We start from the raw sequence: 20,635 nt of genomic DNA on the forward strand, positions 1-20,635 counted from the left end.
ATATGGTGGAAAAATACTATATATGAAAGAAAAAAAAAATTCATTTAACTTGAGATCTTAACTAAGAATTCTGTGTTGTTAAACTGGGATTTGCAACTATAAATACCAGGAAGCAGTGCAGACTTAAGACCAAAGGCGCTAGGCAGAATATTCAAGTCTTCCTCTCTGCCTACCACATTCCTATTTTAAAGGTAATTAATAATAGTTACCGTTTGCTTGTTGTTCCTTAATCCCTATTACCGCCATGCATTTGTATTTGTGATTGAGGCTGTAATAATTTATGTTGATATCTCTGTTGTATTGAATAGAAAAGAAAATGGCACGCAAGAAGATCAGAGAGTACGACTCCAAGAGATTGTTGAGGGAGCATTTCAAGAGGTTTTCTGGTCGTGATTTGCCCATCAAATCTGCTCAAGTCAGTCCCTCCTTAGCCCCGATCTTCTTTTTTTTCTCTTAAATTAATCCATTAATTGTTTAGATATGTTGCAAAGGCTTACAGAAGATCTCTAAAATGTTATGCATTTGAATACACAAATTCCCATACTCGATATGTTGCAGAGGTTACATTTTTCTGTTCCTTACTATGTATATATGTTTCAGGTAACGGAATCGACTGATTTCAATGAGCTAGCAGAGAAGGAACCCTGGTTGGCATCGGCAAAACTGGTTGTCAAACCTGACATGCTGTTTGGGAAACGTGGGAAGAGTGGCCTTGTTGCTTTGGATCTGGATCTGGATCAAGTTGCTGAGTTTATCCAAGGGCGTCTTGGCAAAGAGGTTGAAATGGGTGGATGCAAAGGACCTATAACAACATTCATCATTGAGCCCTTTATCCCCCACAACCAAGAGTTCTATCTAAACATTGTCTCGGAGAGACTTGGGTGCAGCATCAGCTTTTCGGAATGCGGAGGGATTGAAATTGAAGAGAACTGGGATAAGGTATTGTTGTTTCATGGGAATTTTAGATTAAGTGTCTTGTTCTGGTTCTGTACTTAAGTGCTTTGTTTCTTACAATGGGATTTGTGGTTGTTGAACAGGTCAAGACTATATTTGTTCCAACAAGAGCAACGTTTACGTCGGGAGATTGTGCTCTACTTGTTGCCACCCTTCCTTCAGCGGTAATAATTTTCTTCGAGAAAGTGGTCCTTCTCACCATATTTTTTTTGTTTCGGAAAGTATGCTATCGAAATAGACAATGGTATTATCTATCATTCTGTTTAATTTCGTAGTTGGCATTTTGGTTTAGGCTTTTATTCTGGATGTGGAATCATTGACGCAGAATTTTTTTCTTCCATCCAGATAAAAGGAGAAATTGAGGAGTTCATTCAAGTAGTTTTTGCTCTTTTTCAAGGTATGCCGATGATCTCTGATGCATGCATATCATATTGTAATTGTAATATAACATACTTTGGCTATTAGAATTTTATGCTAACTTCTTAAGCTTTTATTGCTAGATCTTGACTTCACTTTCCTGGAGATGAACCCTTTCACTTTTGTTGATGGAAAGCCGTATCCGTTGGATATGAGAGGCGAGCTGGACGACACTGCAGCTTTTAAAAACTTCAAAAAGTACTTTCATTTGCTTAAGTGAACCTTTACTCTCTCTTTTTCCTTTCTTTTTTTATTAATAAGAGGTGATGGTGTTTCGAACAGACATGCACAAGACAAAGCATGGATAAAAGTTTATAAAACCAAGTGTTTTAAGCCCTTGTGATTTTATGCTCTAATTTATTGAACACATGTCTTGCCATCTTCACTGTCATCTTACCCAGCTACATTCTTTTTCAGATGGGGTAGCATTGAATTTCCAATGCCATTTGGAAGAGTTATGAGCCCTTCAGAAAGCTTTGTTCATGGCCTAGATGAAAAGGTAATAATCTAGATTGATAGATGCCTTGACCTGTACTGCACTTGAAATCTGTGTTAATTCATTCAAGAACATATTTCATTGTTATGATTTTGGTTATTCTTTAGCCTGAGAGTTCAAGACTTTTTAATCATGTTTATGATTTTCAGTTAGATCATGATGTTTATGATTGTTTTCTTTAATTTTCTTTCAGACAAGTGCTTCTTTGAAATTCACGGTATTGAATCCAAAGGGGCGAATTTGGACTATGGTGGCTGGAGGAGGTGCAAGTGTCATCTATGCTGATACGGTATGGCTATAGATGTTTGGTTACAGGATTGCCAGAAACCCTACCAATTTTTTTTTTCTTTGCATTGACCTCTTATATCAATTAATTTTTGCTGATCAGGTAGGAGATCTTGGCTATGCTACCGAGCTTGGGAACTATGCAGAGTATAGTGGAGCTCCCAATAAAGAGGAGGTCTTGCGGTATGCCAGAGTTGTAATTGATGTAAGGTCCTTTTCTCTCCACTCTTTAGGTGTCATGTTACTGTTTTACATCACTAGAGTGAACTGCCATTTTCATAGTTGACCACCTCATACTGTTTTAAGTTACTGTTTTTTCTGAAAACAAAGCATAAAAATGCTCTGAAAGATTTGGAGGGTATTTTCCGATGCCCATATACCCTCAGATGTGTGTTCTGTATTTCATCTTGGCTGTACAAATAATCTCATGACATCTCAACAGTGTGCGACTGCTGATCCTGATGGCCATAAGAGAGCCCTTGTAATTGGTGGAGGAATTGCAAACTTTACTGATGTTGCTGCTACATTTAATGGCATAATTCGAACCCTGAAGGAGAAGGTGAGTTAGTCTGGCTATCATTATCTTATCTTCATTCTTCTTTTATTCCCAAGTTTAATGGCAACACCAATGCAGTGCCAAATTGCCTTAGTTAAGAGTTCCAAAACTTCGGTTGCGTTGCAATTGAAATTCAAAACCTTCTTCGACAAACGCAAATTTTTTATTGTGAAATCTCAACCTTGTAACTGCAAATTCCAGACATTTTCATTTAAAATCTAAAATCTGTCTGTAACTCACAAATCTTTTAAACATAATATTTTTCTCACCAATGGAGAACATAAAGAATGTCTGGACTTGTGTTTTGGTTTGTATGTTAAACAGGGTTTGAACTGAACTGCTGTGGGTCTTTTTAAAATCTCCTTGTTCGAATGTACTGTTGATAATCGAGTATGGTATTCATTTATCAGGAATCGAAGCTGAAAGCAGCAAGGATGAGCATATATGTGAGGAGAGGAGGTCCTAATTACCAGACGGGCCTTGCAAAAATGAGGGCACTTGGAGAGGAGATTGGAATCCCAATTGAGGTACCGATGTGTGGGAAATCTCCATGGCCTTTTCCTTCAGTGCAAGTAAAAAAATAGTGCAGCATCACAAACAACACTAACAACTGACAGTCGTTCTTGTTTCTATGTCGTCTCATAGGTTTACGGGCCGGAGGCAACCATGACTGGCATATGCAAACAGGCAATCGAGTGCATCACCGCAGCTGCATAAGTCATCAACTCTAGGAATCAATCTGGATTTTGCCTGCAGTTTCTTACACCAAGTTTCGAGTTTGCCTCAGATCTTAGCACCATTTTCTTTCTACTAGAAATCCCATTATAGAAAGGTAGCTATAATAGACCAGGTAAAGCTTACCAAAATGAAAATGTAATCTCTGACCTGATGTTGGTTCTGATTCCATAATAAAGAGCTGCTTATTTCTGTGTTTGCTATCGATCCTCTGTTGTTGCGGGAGCGTTGTTGAATAAGCTGTTGATCAAGGGCTGCCTCATTCATTAATTTTCCGTGAAGACTGTTAGAATTTGTTTATGAGAATCTGCCTTATTTTAAGAAGATAGAGATAAGTGCAGAAAAGTGTTTGAATCAGTCTTCAATGTTATTGTTTTCATAACAGATTCTGCCACAAGATTTGCTGTAAATTCTATTATTTGAAGTCCAATAATCTCACATGTTTGTTGAGAATTTTTTTTATTTTTTATTGTTATGTTGTTTGTAAGCCTTTAAATAAGCATTTTCAATTAATTAAACGTGTTGATTTTTTTATTCAACTCAGCTTTTTAGAATTTTCAATTCTTCTCAAAACATCGTTACTTGTTAACTTAGATTTCTATAAGTGGTATCATAGCTTATATCCTACGGGTTATGAGGCAAGTATTCTAAGTGCTAAATACAGTAATAGTGAGTGTAAACACTAGTGATTTATTCTTACTTTAGGTTCTATGTCTACTTTAAATAATATTGCATCTGCAATTCTAGTGTTCAATGGTGAAGACTATCATATTTGGACTGTTAAGATGAGGTTTTATCTAAGATCTCAATGCTTATGGGATGTTGTAGTGTTTGAATCTGATTCACCACCATTGACAGCAAATCCCATAATTGCTCAGATGAAAGCGCATGAAGAAGAAAAACTTAAGAAGGACAAAGCCATCACTTGCCTATATTCTGGACTTACAGATCATATTTTCACCAAAATAATGAACCTAGGAACACCAAAACAAGTATAGAACAAGATTCAAGGTGAATTTGAAGGTAGCAACAGAGTTAAAACTGTTAGGCTCCTTGCATTGAAAAGAGAATTTGAGTTTATAAAGATGAAAGACAATGAATCTATCAAAGATTTTTCTAACAGATTAATGAATGTTGTAAATCAAATGAGACTTCTTGACAAAACATTTACAAATCATAAGGTGGTAGAAAAACTTAAGGTGGTTGTACCTCAAAAGTTTAAAGCCAAGATCTTTGCAATAAAAGAGTCTTGTGATTTGCAAAATCTCACCATTGCAAAGTTAATTAGCAAACTTCATGTACAAGAGCAAAGGGTACAAATGAGAGACGATGAGGTTGTTAAAGGTATTTTCTAATCAAACAACAAAGGAAAGAGTATTGGTAACCTTCCAAGAAAGAAACCTGTCAAGTTTTGCAAAGGAAAAGCAAGTATATCTTCAAAAAGGCAAATTTTTTCACCTTGCTCTTATTGCAGAAGAACCAACCATGTTGAGAAAGATTGCTGGTTTAAGGGTAAACCCTCTCTCCAGTGTACGTTCTGTAATAATCTTGGTCATAGTAAGAAATATTGTAGAATCAAGAAGAAACAATCTCCGCAGCAAATACAACAACAAGCTAATGTGTCTGAAGAAGACAAAGATGATGAGGAGCATTTGTTTATGGCATCACAAGTTAGCAACACTTCTGAACTGAATACATGACTCATTGATAGTGGCTGCACTAGTCACATGACCAAGTATTTGTCAATTTTTTCCTCTATTGACAGATCAGTTCAACTAAAGGTCAAGTTGGGAAATGGAGATATTGTGCAGGCTAAAGGAAAATGCACTATTGATGTCAGCACTAATAAAGGTACTAAAACCATCACAAATGTTCTTTACATTCCAGAACTAGATCAAAATCTCCTTAGTGTTGCATAGATGTTAAGGAATGGTTATACAGTCTCTTTTAAAGAGAGATTCTACTTTATCACTGATACACATGATTCAGAGATAGCAAAAATCCAAATGGATGGTAATAGCTTCTATTTGAAGCTCGATGCAGTTGAAGGGCATGTCTTTAGTGCCAAGGTTGATGAGAGTATTATTTGGCACAAAGATATGGTCATTTCAACTTGAATTCTTTAAAATTCATGTATGATGCTGGTATGGTAGATGATATGCTTGAAATCCATATTAGTGCCCAAACTTGTGAAAGCTGTGAACTTGGGAAGCAACATCGACAATCATTTCCTCAAAGTATATCCAAAAGAGCAACTCACAAACTGGAGTTAGTCCATTTAGAAATCTGTGGACCAATGAACATAGTCTTATTGAGCAATATTGTTCATTGATGATTTCAGTACTTGGGTTTATTTTCTGAAAACCAAGTCACAAGCATTTTCTATGTTTAGAAACTTCAAGAAAATGGCTGAAACCCAGAGTGATAAAAAAATCAAGGTGCTTAGAACTGATAACGAAAGAGAGTATACTTCTAAAGAGTTCAATGTCTTTTGTCAAGAAGCTGAGATTGTACACCAACTGACAGTTCCATACTTGCCACAACAGAATGGAGTTTTTGAAAGGAAGAATAGGACTTTGATGGAGATGTCCAGATGTATTTTGTTTGAAAAGAAGTTACCAAGGTTTATATGGGCTGAAGCAGTCAACACTTCAGTGTATCTGCTTAACAGACTATAAACTAAGTCTGTTCAAAGCGAAACATCATTGGAAGCATGGTCTAGTGTCCAACCTACTACCAAACACCTCAAAATGTTTGGATCATTGTGTTACTTTCATGTGCCATCTGTCAAGAGAGGCAAACTTGATGAAAGAGCTGAGAAAGGAATTTTTGTTGGATATGCGTCAGAATCTACAATCCGAATGGAGCTAAAATTCAGATTAGAAAAGATGTGCATTTTGATGAGAATTCTTGCTGGAATTGAGACATAAAAAAAAGTTGATCAGACTACTACAGCTACTCTTGAACCAGCAGTAGGAAGATTTGGTGTTGAAGATCGACTAGGTATTGAAGCAACTTCAGATTCACAAATACTTAAAGTAAGGCCACTATTTGATGTGTATGAAAGATGTAATCTTATACATGCTGAGCCTACAAGCTACACTGAAGCTGCAAGATTTCCAACTTGGATTGATGTTATGAAATCAAAAATTGATTCTATTGAAAGAAATGGAACTTGGAGATTAACAGAACTTCTTGAGGGTAAGAAGGAAATTGGTGTGAAGTAGGTCTTCAAAACCAAATTCAATCCAGATGATTCAATTTTCAAGCACAAGACTAGATTAGTTGTTAAAGGCTTTGCTCAAATTGTTGAAGTGGATTATGGTGATACTTTTGCACCAATAGCTAGGTATGACACTATAAGACTTGTGATTGCACTTGCGGGTCAAAAGAAATGGAAAGTTTATCATTTAGATGTCAAGTCTGCCTTTCTAAATGGAATACTCTTTGAAGAAATCTATGTTCAATAACCAAAAGGCTTTGAAATTGCTGGTCATGAACACAAAGTATACAAGCTATACAAGGCTCTCTATGACTTGAAGCAAATACCAAGGGCCTGGTACAACAGAATTGATACTCATTTAATTCAACCGGGATTTAAGAGAAGTGAAAATGAAGCTACCTTGTATCTGAAACAAAATGAAGATGGTCTACAGCTGGTAATATCACTCTATGTTGATGACATGCTAGTGACTGGAAGCAATGTAAAATTGCTAGTAGAGTTCAAAAGAGAAATGAAAGATGTTTTTGAATTGTCTGATCTTGGCATAATAAACTACTTTTTGGAATGGAAATACATCAATGCAATTCAGGTATCTTTGTCTAATAGAGGAAATATGTTGTTAATATACTCAAGAAATTCAAGTTTGAATCATGCAAAGAAGTAACAACTCTATTGGCACTAAATGAGAAGATTTCAAAAAAATAATGGTGAGAAACTTGAGGAACCCTCTGCAAATAGAAGCCTAGTAGGTAGCCTACTATACTTAACAGCAACCAGACCTGACTTGATGTTTCTAGCTGATTTGCTTTCAAGGTTCATGAGCTCACCTAGTAATGTTCATATGGGAGTTGCCAAGAGGGTGATGAAGTATACTAGAGGGACAACCGACTTTGACATCTGGTACTCTAAGACAGGAGGAGTTACATTGAATGGATATGCAGACAGTGACTGGGCAGGGAGTGTTGTTGATATGAAAAGCATTTCTGGATATATTTTCACAATTGGTTCAGGTGCAGTCTGTTGGAATGCAAAAAAGTAAGAAGTGGTGGCGCAATCAACATCTGAAGCAGAGTGTATCGCCTTAGCAGCTGCTGCAAATCATGCTATATGGTTAAACAGGTTGCTTGTTGATCTGGGCCAAGAACAAAGCTCACCAACTGAGCTTTATTGTGATAACAAGTCTGTCATTGCCGTTGCTCAAAATCAAGTTCAACATGGCAAGACCAAACACATCAATGTGAAATTTCACTCCATAAGAGACGCTGAGAAGAATTTACTTATAAAGATTCATTACTATCTAACCGATATTCAACTTGCTGATATAATGACTAAAGCACTTCCTAGATCAAGGCTAGAATTTCTAAGGATGAAACTTGGTTTGTCTAAGGCAAATCTCAATGAGGAGTGTTGGAATTGGTTTATGAGAATCTGCTTTAAAAATAGAAGATAGAAATAAGTGCAAAAAAATGTTTGAATTAGTCTTCAATGTTATTGTTTTCATAACAGATTCTACCGCAAGATTAACTGTAAATTCTGTTATTTGAAGTCTAATAATCTCTCATGTTTGTTGAGAGTTTTTTTTATTATTATTGTCAGGTTGTTTTGTAAGCCTTTAAATAGACATTCTCAATTAATTAAATGTACTGCTCTTTACAATTTCCTACTCTTCTCAAAACAGTGTTACTTGTCTGCTTAAATTTCTACCAAAGACAAGTGCTACTGTTAGAGTGGATAGCTACTAAACTGATTATACACTAAAGACTTCTTGTACATAAAAAGAAATGACCAATATGTGTTGTGCAAAAGAAATGTAATCGGGACTGATTGAGCTGGATCTAGGTCATGTCTCGATTAAATCTGCCAGGCTCAGTCTTTCAGGCCAATAATTGAGCTAGAGACTGGATCGAGATAGGCCTGTGATGTTTGGGCGAGAGCAAGATTGGTACAAACAACTTCTGAATTAAGAAGTAAAAGAACTGAACCGAGAGCAAGTAAAAGAGCTCCAAATATCATGTCATTAACATTCAAGAAAATCCACACACATGCATGCATGCATGTATGTGCCTTTGTTTCAGGGACAAATCTAGAATACACTGTTTAAAAGGGCCAAATTGTAATATTTTCATTTTAGAGTGACCCGTTAAATTAGAGCTTATTTGAGAAGCTTCAAAGAATAAAGGAGATTTTGTAATTTTCATAAGCTTTAGATTTGTTCTTACTTGGCATGACTACATCATGTAATTAAAATAATTTAATAATATCTCCTTATGCGTTTTATTTTATTAGAACAATAACAATTTTCTTTGCAACTGGATAATAATTAATACACCCACAGTAGATATGCATTCAAATCCTTTAAAAAAATAAAAAGCTAATAGGATGACAGTTAGGATTAGGGTCACAATTAGGATCAAGATTAACTAGATCAGGTCTACATCAACCAGGTTATCAACTTAATTCAGGTTTTTTATCGAGTTAGTCAGAGCTGTTTTTTTGTTTTTTCTTCAATTAAGATCTCAAATTGACCCACTAGATCAAACCAATTTTTATAATTATGATATAAATATCTTAATTTTTTACCTGATAAGATATGAATATTGTTAACTCAACCCGATCTATACCCAAACATGATTGAAAATATATATTAGTATATTTATAGTTTTTCATTTAAAACACACACACACATATATATGTTTGTATGTATGAATAATATTTATAATCCCATTATTGACTGCAAACCACTCAAATAAGTATTTGTTTTTTATTTTGTGTTCACTAATAAGTATTACTTGGATACAAAACTCAATTAATCGGTTATATTCAAACTCCTTATCTAGAAAATAATAAATATGTTATAGTTTATAGTTCATAGATATATGTTAGAGTGGAAAGCTCCTACAGTATGAAAAAAAGATATTAGAAAAAATTATTAATACTTATTATATGGTTAGGATTTGTTAGGTCGTTAGGTTTTCTTAGATGTTTTAAGGTCTATTATAAATATATACTTTGTAACTATACTTCGACATGGTAAAAAATTAAAACTCTTTATTTATGTATGTGTTTTATATATTTTTTAATTTTTTTATTAAATATTCAATAATAATTGCTATAAATTTTTGAAAACAAAATAGAATATAAATATTTATTGTGGAGAGGAGTATAAATATGGATATATTAAAAATCCCAAGGCATGGGTACTTTACACGATAAAGAGTGTGTTTGGCAGTGTGGTTATTGGTGCTTTTCAAATAACTTTTCATGTCAAAATACATGCAAATAATTTTTTTTATTTTTTAAAAATTATTTTTGACATCAGCACATCAAAACGATCTAAAACGTACAAACCATATTAAATTTTAGTAAAAAAAAAAAATCAAATTTTTGTACAAACCATATTAAATTTTAATAAAAAAAATCAAATTTTTTGGGAACGCAGGTTGAACCGCGTTCCCAAACACTGCTTAAAGTCTTAAGAGTTTGGTTTGAATGTAGAAGATTATGGTAATTAACTCAGATATATTAAAAAAGCTATACAGTGGTTGTGTTTGGTTTTAGAAAACACTGCACAGGTTGCTTGTGATTTGCCGCATGCTCTACTATTAACGTCTAAAAGAAGTTTCGTTGATACAGTTGTTGAGCGTAGATACAGAAAAAATATGCATTCAACGAAGAAAATAATTTAAAAAATAAATAAATTAAAGTTCACTCTTGTTTTTTATATATTAAAATATATTAGATAGATGAATGTCAAACCAGGTTCACCCTAAAAACAAGCTCTAAATCATGGATTTGACTTGGTTTAATTACTTTGTTTTTTTAATTATCTTTTAATTAATTACATGATAATAAAGATATGTGCTTGTATATTAGTCATCGTATTTAAAAAAAAAATAGGTTGTTTTAAAAGAATGTTTGCTTAGAAAAAAAAGAATTATAATCTTATTCATATAAGAACTAAAATTTTAATGGTATTTCAAAAAACAATAAATCAAATATATTTTTAATTAAATTAAAAGGTTAATAAAGAAATATGCATATAATATTAGTCATGTAATTTTTAATGAGATAAACTTAAAATAAAAAGGCAAAAAAATTCATACGCATGGTGGTGCTATTTTTCCCTAAAAAATTCATTTTAAACTTATCTCCACCTAAAAAACTTAATAAATATCCTGGAACCTCCAAAAAAAAACAAAAAAATATCTAACAATGCAACAAAAAAATTATCTTACAACTTTAATAACTTTTTTTAGGCAAGATAAAGGTTTAGAAAGACCTTAACGAAACTTTTCTCATTGAATGAGAACTCATTTATATCAAGATCGATCTTTTTTGTTATTAAAATGTAGTCAATTAATAACTTTCTCTTTATTTTTTTTCTTCTTAAATTCAGTGACTAAAATGTAAATAAAATAAAATCATGAAATAGGATGTATAATTTTCAAAATAAAAAAATCAATAATGAATTTGAACAAAATATTAAAGTTAAAAGGCACTGACACCATTTTTATATAAAAAGGGGGGTGCCATGTCATGAGTTTAATTTTGGTCCCTTAATGTTTTAATTTTTACAAATAACAAAATTGAATTAATTTTTTATAAAATCAAGAATCAATTCAATGTCAAGATATTTTTTAATATTACAATAATCTGAAATAAAACAACACGAACCAGATCATCGAGTCTAATCACCAATCAATGCAATGTGGAAGGGTTTAATTGGAAAAAAAAAAACCTTGATAGCTGGATTGAAAAAAAGAAGAAGAAAAAAGGACCGAAAAAGAAGAATATTTTCTCATTAATTAAAAGGATATCATTTCACCTCACATTTCAATTTCGATCCTCTTATATTTAATTCTTCATAAACAATTAGATCAAATCCTTCTTTACAAAGAGTCCGTTTGGCTAAGAGTTTGTGGCTGCGTTTAGCATGTAACAGTGACAGCATAGTATTTGGTTAAGAAATGTGCCGTGATTTTTTTACGTGGGACCTACCATTCTCTGCGTTGAAAACACGGTTTTGTTGAAGCAGAATTTACATGCTTCCCTCTTTGCTGCATGCTTTAGCACATCAAGCAAATTAATTGGCATGAACAGTGCAGCATGCTGCACTGTTCATGCAGCATGCTGCACTGTTCATGCCAATTAATTTGCGTGAATAGTACAGCATGCTGCACTGTTTGCGTCAACAGTGCAGCATGCTGCACTGTTGATGATAATTAAACAGTGCAGTGCAGTGCTGCACTATTCACGCTAATTAATTAGCGTGAACAGTGCAGCATGCTGCACTGTTTGCGTCAACAGTGTAGCATGCTGTATTATTCTGGCCGAATCGATTCCGATTCAAAACTTAAAATATATTAAAACGGATTCGATCCAGTAAAATAAAAATTATTTTTTATTATTTTAATTGTATTTTATTTGAAAAACTAGTATTTAATATTATTCAATATTTAACTATATAAATTAGACAAAGATCGCTTGATGACGTAACATTTGCAAAATTGTAGATATTTTAATGGAACAATAAAAAATATTTTATATAAAGTATTATTTATTTTATGATGTAATATCAATAGTTAAATCTACAAAATTTTAAATTAAAAACCATCAATATTAATATATATATATATATATATATATATATAAATTATTTTATAACCTCAATTTCAAAAGTATTATTAACCAAACACATTAAACTATTTTTTACTCAACCTCAATTTCAACTACAGTTTTAACCAAACACCTATTTTTTCAAATCAACTTCAACTAAAAGTATTTTTTATAAAACAATTTTTTTCAAACCACAATCACAACAGCTATCGCAATACCAAACACACTTAAAATCAAGAACCAAAGTCGAGGTATTTTTTAACACCGTAAAAACTTAAAAGAAACGAGCACGGAACAAATCATCAAACTTAGTCATTAATCAACACAACATGAAGTAGTGATCAAACTTAGAAAACACCACACAGGTTGCTTGTGATTTGCAGCCTGCTCTACTTTTAACGTGTAAAAGAAGTTTCGTTGATACAGACTCACAGTTGTTGAACGTAGATACAGAAAAAAAATATGCATTTAACGAAGAAAAGTATTTAAATTAAAATTCACTCATTTTTTTTTGTTATTGTTTTTTATATATTGAAATATATTAGATAAATAGATGTCAACCCGGGGTTGATCCGTTAAAAAAAATAAGTTCTAAATCATGGATTTGACTTGATTTAATTACTTTGTTTTTTTTAATTATCTTTTAATTAATTACATAATAATAAAGATAAGTGCTTGTATACTTAGTTATCAATTTTTTTTTAAAAAAAAATAGGTTGTTTTAAAAGAATGTTTGCTTAGAAAATAAAACAATTATAATCTTATTCAAATGAGAACTAAAATTTTAATGGTATTTTAAAAAACAATAAATCAAATATATTTTTAATCAAATTTAAAAGTTAATAAAGAAAGATGCATATAATATATATTTAGTCATGTAATTTTTAATGAGATAAACTTAAAATAAAAAGGCCAAAAAATTCAGACGCATGGTGGTGCTATTTTTGCCTAAAAAAAAATCATTTTAAACTTGTTTTTACCTAAAAAAAAAACTTAATAAATACGCCTAGAATCTCCCAAAAAACCATAGTTAGTAAACCCGGACCGGCCCGGCGGGTCAACCCGCTGGTTGGACCGGTCCGGGTTTGCCAAAAGATCGGCCGGTGCAACGACCCGGCCAAACCTGGTTGACCTGGGCGAGACCCGATTTTTTTTTTTCAAATGTGGTTTTTCTCCTATACCCCTCTTTTTTTATATTTTTTAATTGGTTATTAACACTTTTTAAAGCTCACTATATAAATATTAAAAAAATATTTTATTTTTTCAATGTGAGATTTAAAACCCTTTAGTATATATATTTTATGTTTCCAAAAAAAAGTTATGTTTTTCAATGTGGGATTTGAAACCCTTTAGTATATAAATTCTATGTTTCCAAGAAAAAAATTGTTTTTTCAATGTGGGATTTGAAGCTCTTTCGTATATATACTCTAAGTTCACAAAAAAAAAGTTATATTTTTTCAATGTGGGATAAAAAAAAATTTGGTTAAATACTTCAACTTAAAAGGATAACATAATATTTTTTCAATGTGGGATTTGAAACCCTTTCGTATATATACTCTATGTTCACGAGAAAAAAAGTTATGTTTTTTCAATGTGGGATAAAAAAACCTTTTGGTTTAAATACTTCAACTTAAAATGATAATATATTATCTTTTCAATGTGGGGTTTGAAGCCCTTTAGTATATATACTCTATGTTCACAAGAAAAAAGTTATGCCTTTTCAACATGGGATAAAAAACTTTTTTGGTTTAAACATTTCAACTTAAAAGCATAACATAGTATCTTTTCATTATGCAATAAATTTTTTTAAAAAATATTTTTTTAAACTTTATTATTTACAATATGTATAACCTATATTCATATGAATTTTTTCATATTAAATATCAAAACTTTAAATATATTTTTTAAATTTTTTCTGGGTTGATCCGGGTTGACCCGAGTTGACCCATGAAACCCCGGACCCGGCCCCTTGGCAGGGTCAACTCCTAGGCCAGGTTTGATAACTATGCAAAAAACCCCAAAAATGGTCTAACAATGCAACTCCAATCAGGAAAAAAAAAAATTCTCTTACAACTCTGATATATTTTTTTAAGCAAGATAAAGGTTTAAAAAGACCTTAACGGAACTTTTCTCATTGAATGAGAACTTATTTATATCAAGATCGATCTTTTTGTTATTAAAATATAGCTAACCGACAACATTCTTTTCCACTAGTCGTAATCAAGTGACTTTCTCTCTCTTTTATCAAACTCAATGACTAAAATATAAATAAAATAAAATCATGAACTAGAATGTATAATTTTCAAAATAGAAAGAACAATAATGAATTTGAACAAAATATTAAAGTTAAAAGGCATTGACACCATTTGTATATAAAAAAAGGGGGGTTGCCATGTCATGAGTTTAATTTTGGTCCTTTAATTTTTTATTTTTTGCAAATAACAAAATTAAATTATTTTTTATAAAATCAAGAATCAACTTAATGTCAAGATATTTTTTAAGATTACAATAATCCAAAATAAAACAACACGAACTAGATCATTGAGTCAAATCATCAATCAATGCAACGGAGAGAGAAAACATGATAGCTGGAGACTGAAAAAAAAAAACAGGAATATTTTCTCATTAATTAAAGGGATATCATTTCACCTCACATTTTAATTTTAGTACTCTTATATTTAATTTTTTATAAACAATCAGATCAAATCCTTCTCAATAAAATTAAGAACCATTCTCTATAAAATTAAAAACCAAGTCAATCTCGATGTATTTTTTAAGATTATAAAAACTTGAAGGAAACGAGCATGGAACAAATTATCAAACTTAGTCATTAATTAACCCAACATAAAATGATAAAATTTTAACCAGCATGAAATGATAAAATTTTTAAAAAAATTAATAACTGAAGTAAAAAAAACAAAGGATAAAAAAAAAAACATTAAGAATCCACATTAATTCCTCTCAAATGCCATAGTGAAAGGTTTATGGCTTTTAGTGTTTTTTTTCCCTATTTAATTTTAATAATCCTTACGTTTTGAAGTAAGCTTTTCAGATTTCTGCATCTAATTAAAATCACACCATATATGTTTGCAGCTCCATGAAACCGAAAAGGAAAATACAACATTCTGTCTCTCTCCATCCATTCCAATTGCATTGCGTTTCTCTCTCTTCCAGCCTTTCAACCCATGAGGCCATGACTTAGTCGTGCAGGTGCACATGGCAACAGCACCATTGAGCCCTCTTTTCATTTAAAAATTGCATTTGAGGTCGCATTGATACTCGGTTTTTATGTATACATAAGTGTTCCGATCCAGTTTAAATTTTTCTTAATATAAAAAAAAAAAACTCAAGCCATGATAATATTTTTAAAAGAACAAGAGAAATTTAGGATTCCGGTCATTGATTTAAATAAGTTAAAACTAAAAAATATTATTAATTAAAAAATGTAAACGCTTGTCAATATTATAAAAAGATATCCTATAAATATTTTTAAAAGTTCTCAATGATCTTTTTTTATAACAAAATAAAAATTAAATGAGAATGGGGTAATCTAAAAAAATTTAAAGTCAAATTACCAACAAATCAAATGTTGAAGGACGAATTAAAAAGGAACAAAAAACCTGACTCTAGTCAATATACCAAACTTGCGGATCGTCTATAAGGTGAGATAACTTCGTATAAAAAAAATTGAATAAAATAATGGAGGTCAACTTTTAGACCAACAAAATAATAAAAGGCAAAAGTGAAAAAAAATTTAATAAAAAAAATTCGAGTCAACAACGGTAAACTAGACTAACTCGCAACCCGAGATATAAGATCAAGATAACCCATAAAAAACTAAAAGTGAAAAAACTCATGAAGCCACAAGCCCAATAATATAATTTTGTAAGATGAAATTAAAAAAAAATATTTTTTAAAAAAATAAACCTAAAAAAGATCAAAGTCAAACCAAGCTTATTTTTTAAACCGGTGACCTTGGTCATAAAACCAGGTTACCCCATAGAAAGCAAACCCAAAAAAATCATGAAGCAAAATTCTCAAACATCCAAAATTAAAAAAAAATAGCAATCAAGAGAATTAAGACAAAATTAGAAAATAAAATAAATCAAGAATAAGTATTAAAACACAAAAAAGAAAAGTAGAAATCAAATGAGGACCAAATCTACTATTAATATTAAATGAAATAAAAGAATGAGGGATGAAATTAAAAATTAAAATAAATCAAGAAAATGATATAAAAAAAAAAAAGATAGTCAGAATAATGGAAACCAAGTTTAGTAGATGAAAAAAATTAAAAATGGATGAAATTGAAAAAATATTCCAATTTTATAAATCATTTAAAATAAAAAAAATAGTAATCAACAGAAAAAGGACAAAATTCAAAAGAAAACCAAATTGAAGGGTTAGTTTGAAAAATTGGATGATTTGGCGTGGAATTGAGGGGGAGAGAAAGAAAAGAGAAGGAAAAAAAGGTTGTCGGTGCCAAACCAGTGATATGTTAACCACACCTGTTGCCTAGGCATGGAGGGGACGCTAACCACTTTCCAACGCCGCCCCAGAAAACTAGTGTTTGGCCAATGAGTAATGCCACACGTGCTACCCGAAGCTCGTAGGCTCAATTGCACGCGTCAGTCACTTTTTTTAATAATTTTTATATTTATTAAATTACCAAATCACCCCTCAATCCCTGTGATAATAAAGAAAAAAATGATAATGAAAAAGACAAAAAAAAGCCCCTATCAATAAGTTTAGTATTTTTACTTTTAAGGGTAATTTAGTCATTTAATTATTTTGAAAAAAATTAAAAAGATCAAGAAGCCCCTTAATGCAAGGCTTTTTTTAAAAGGTAATAATGTCTTCTTATTATGCTAAAAAAAGTGAAAAGAACAATTTAACCTTGATCAATGCAATAATGTCAAATGAACCGTATAACTTGAAGGGCAAAAACATTATTACATTATACTAATTCACAGTCCAATAAGTCTTCATCCACAATATTTTACTGATATATATACACATATATAATTTCTGATGTGAAAGTAGAAGCAAGTCCAACAATGTTAGGATCCTCTAACAAACATATAGCATACTTATAAATGCAAGAATATAAAACAAATTATCTAGAAAATAAAACAAAGCTTGAAATTTGAAGAAAGCTTACATAAATTTGTATTAAGGTAAATGCAAGACTTATAAATTTGGTTATAAGTAATACAAAGATGGAGAAATTTGGTTATAAAAAATCCACAATACTTTTATGGATTTGGTTATAAGGTAAATACAAAGACTTATGGATTTGGTTATAAGTAATACTTATGGATCATGTAATCTCGAAGGATGAAATTGTAATTATAAAAGTTTGATGACCAAAAAAAAATAATCATATAACATTGGAGGATGAAAAAGAGATTGATAACCAAAAATATCCTATAAACATTGACAGCAGCTAAAAGTTTTTAGTATATTTGTTAATGTACAAACATTTTCAAAAAAAATATTTTATGACAAGGTGCAATTTATCATTTTTTTTCTGCTAAAAAAATGAAAAGAGATCCACAAGATTTTGAGCAAATTAACTGGGAAAGGGCTTAGTGAAATGAAATGATCCATTGGACAAAAATTGTGGTTATAAGAATTAGTGCCACCTATTTCAGTCCAATATTTTGTCATATCCGAGAAGATACAAAATCCACCAAACAACACCATAAGGATCCAAAGTTATTAACAACATTTATTTGAAGATTTTATTCTCTATTTAGTTGTCTAGAGAAAATTGCTTGCCTTGAATAAAGAGAGAGCCGCCTATTTATAGGGGGAAATGATAGAAAATTTGAAATTTAATGAAGTCTTGTAATTATTGGGCTTTTAATAAGTTGTCTGATGTAGTTGTTTACCTTGTCTCCCACCACTGAAAGATTTTTGTTGTATTTGCAAATGGGGGAGAACTTGTCTTCTTGTGCCTACAGAAATCTTTGAACTGGGAGTATGAAGGGCCAGGAGAAGATGGGCCTAGATGGACCTGTTATAAAGGCCTGATAAGATAGGTCTGATAAAAAAAGAACAAAATTAAAAATGGGCCATGAATATTTTTGGCTTGAGCCATATTTTTTTACACACAGACATATGTACACAAGCAGAAGTGTTTAGGGTTATTGTATACGAGGGAGAATGCCAAAACAATCATTTTTATTTTCATCTTCTAAACTGATTATTGATTTTGAAGATGAAGATAAAATACAGTCATTTGATTTCAAGTAACTTTGTAAGAGCTACTTTATGATTTCAAAATATTCTTATTTGGATTTTGTTGCAGTAAGAAGGGTTGAAGCATGAGATTTCTGGGCTAAGAACTTAGATTGAGGGTTTAAGTCCTTAATCTCAGCCTTTTGAATTCTTGTTAACCATTATAAGACTACAGGTTTAGAACTCTTAAATTTTGCTGCAAAAAAATCTCACCATTTGACTTCAAATCTCCTGATGAGAATGGGGGATCCATACTGAGCATAGTTTTGAAACCAGGTCCAGCCTGACAGGTCAACCCGGGACCCAGTCGACCTGGACCTGGGGCCGGGCCGGGTCTAAGTAAAAAACAGCTGGGGATTTGGCCTGGTGAAACCCGATCAACCCGAGTAAACCGGGCTAAGACCCGGACTTATATGTGTGTGTGTGTGTGAAATGACGTCGTTTGTCGTGAAGAATTGAAGACATAATGGGCAGAAGACCTAATTAAAGAAAACCTAATTAAAGAAATCTTGAAAGCCATTTCAGTCGTGAAGAAGAACAGAGGAGCAGAAGACTCTTGATCACTGTTTCAAATATATGAATAAGGTTAGATGAAGTTGTTGTTGTTTCTCTTCACGATTCTCCTTCTTTCACTCTCTCTTTTCTTTATTCTTTGTCTTTGTTTTGAATTTGTAGTTCTTGATCTGGCAGGGCTGTCAAGGAAAATGATAGAGTTTACCTCATGAGGGTTCCTTCCCCTAGTTCCTTACCCCCTCTCCCAACATTTTCCATGGTAAAGATCATGTCAATGAACGATGTACTTGATGCCAGCAAGGAAAAGATGTTTGCTAGTCTTGTTCTAGACAGCAGTGCAAAAGCTCTTTCAAGGTACACTGAAATGGTCGATGATATTATCAGGACACAAGCAGAAAAATTGCAACAAGGGAGTGAGCTAACTCGAGTGAGGCTCAAAGAAATGGACTTGCCACATTCAATTCTTTCTTTGGAAGGAAACTTTACGCTTCCAACAAATCTTAAAGAAGATGTGGAAACAGTGCAGATTAGTGGGGGGCCAACTGGCCTTGAAGCTGAGTTACAACAACTTATGGATTTGAGGAGGGTAAACCAAGAATTGCTAGTTTAGACCGAGGAACTTTTGCAGAAGGAAGCAACGAAAGATGCCCAATTTAGAAGTCAATTTGGGACACAATGGACTAGGCCGCAATCCAACACTTTGACAAAGAACTTGCCGGATAGATTAAATAGGTTTGCTACCAACTTAAAGCAAGCTTCAGATAGCAATGCCAGAATTGAGCACTCAGTGAGGGATCATTTTGCACTCATATCAATTCTTGATCGCCGACTAGTATGTCTTTTGAACTACATCTGTTATTTGTCTGTGTAACATAATTTTTTTTTAACATGTACCCGTTTTACTCTTGCTATGACCTAGGGTTTATTGGGTATCAATAATGCTCTCATTGTTATTTATGCAAATGGTTGCATTCATGTACGTAATGTGGTGGGAAATCAATCATTTGAATAACAAAGCCATATACATCAACAACATTCATTGTTTGTTACCTTTTCTTGATTTTTCTTGTGCTGAAAAACTTGGTCATGATCTTTGAAGAATAGAGATGCTCTATTCTGTGGAGGAATCTTATTTTTGTTTTGCTCTCATCAAATAGAATTTGCACTTCCAACTTTAGCTAGGCCGATAATGTCTTTGGATGCTAATGAAGATGTTATAATGGGGGCCTTAAAGCAGAGCTTGGTATGTATCTTCTTTCTAAACTTTTTGTTTTTCAAAATAATTTGGAGTTGCATTGTTTAGTTGACGCTTCCTTTTCCCTGATAAACTCAACCTTACCTCTCTAACAATGAAAATAAGTAGAAAAATGAACTAAATGCTTTTATGTTGTTGCATCTTCTTTCTCTAGTTGTTTTTCTTTTTTACTCCTCATCCATAGCTTATGTTATGGTTGGTTTCCCTTGACATTTCTTGTGTAGGTCTTAGTAATCTTGAGTAGGTTTATATAAGTGTTGCATTGTAACTAGTTAGGTGTTTTCTATAGGTGTTGTATTGGTTTTTTTTTTTGTTGACCCGGGTCAACCCATTTGACCCATG

At 32.2% G+C, this 20,635-nt stretch overlaps 1 protein-coding gene across 2 annotated transcripts; it reads left to right on the forward strand.

Moving 5' to 3' along the window:
* Window positions 1-3,648, forward strand: LOC7460774 (ATP-citrate synthase alpha chain protein 1). 2 transcript variants are annotated; one of them, XM_002315651.4, is made up of 12 exons: window positions 1-191; window positions 309-415; window positions 601-939; window positions 1,038-1,118; window positions 1,300-1,351; window positions 1,455-1,569; window positions 1,789-1,870; window positions 2,061-2,156; window positions 2,256-2,357; window positions 2,595-2,711; window positions 3,119-3,235; window positions 3,354-3,648. In XM_002315651.4, the coding sequence occupies exons 2-12, from the start codon at window positions 317-319 to the stop codon at window positions 3,423-3,425; spliced, it is 1,272 nt and encodes a 423-aa protein (XP_002315687.3). In that variant the 5' UTR covers window positions 1-191; window positions 309-316; the 3' UTR covers window positions 3,426-3,648. The 2 variants fall into 2 exon arrangements, with proteins under 2 accessions (XP_002315687.3, XP_024465787.1); XM_024610019.2 differs by having other exon boundaries at window positions 40-191; window positions 314-415.
* The last annotated feature ends 16,987 nt before the right edge of the window (window positions 3,649-20,635 follow it).

Source organism: Populus trichocarpa, chromosome 10 (genome assembly GCF_000002775.5).
Source record: "Populus trichocarpa isolate Nisqually-1 chromosome 10, P.trichocarpa_v4.1, whole genome shotgun sequence".
NCBI lineage: Eukaryota > Viridiplantae > Streptophyta > Magnoliopsida > Malpighiales > Salicaceae > Populus > Populus trichocarpa.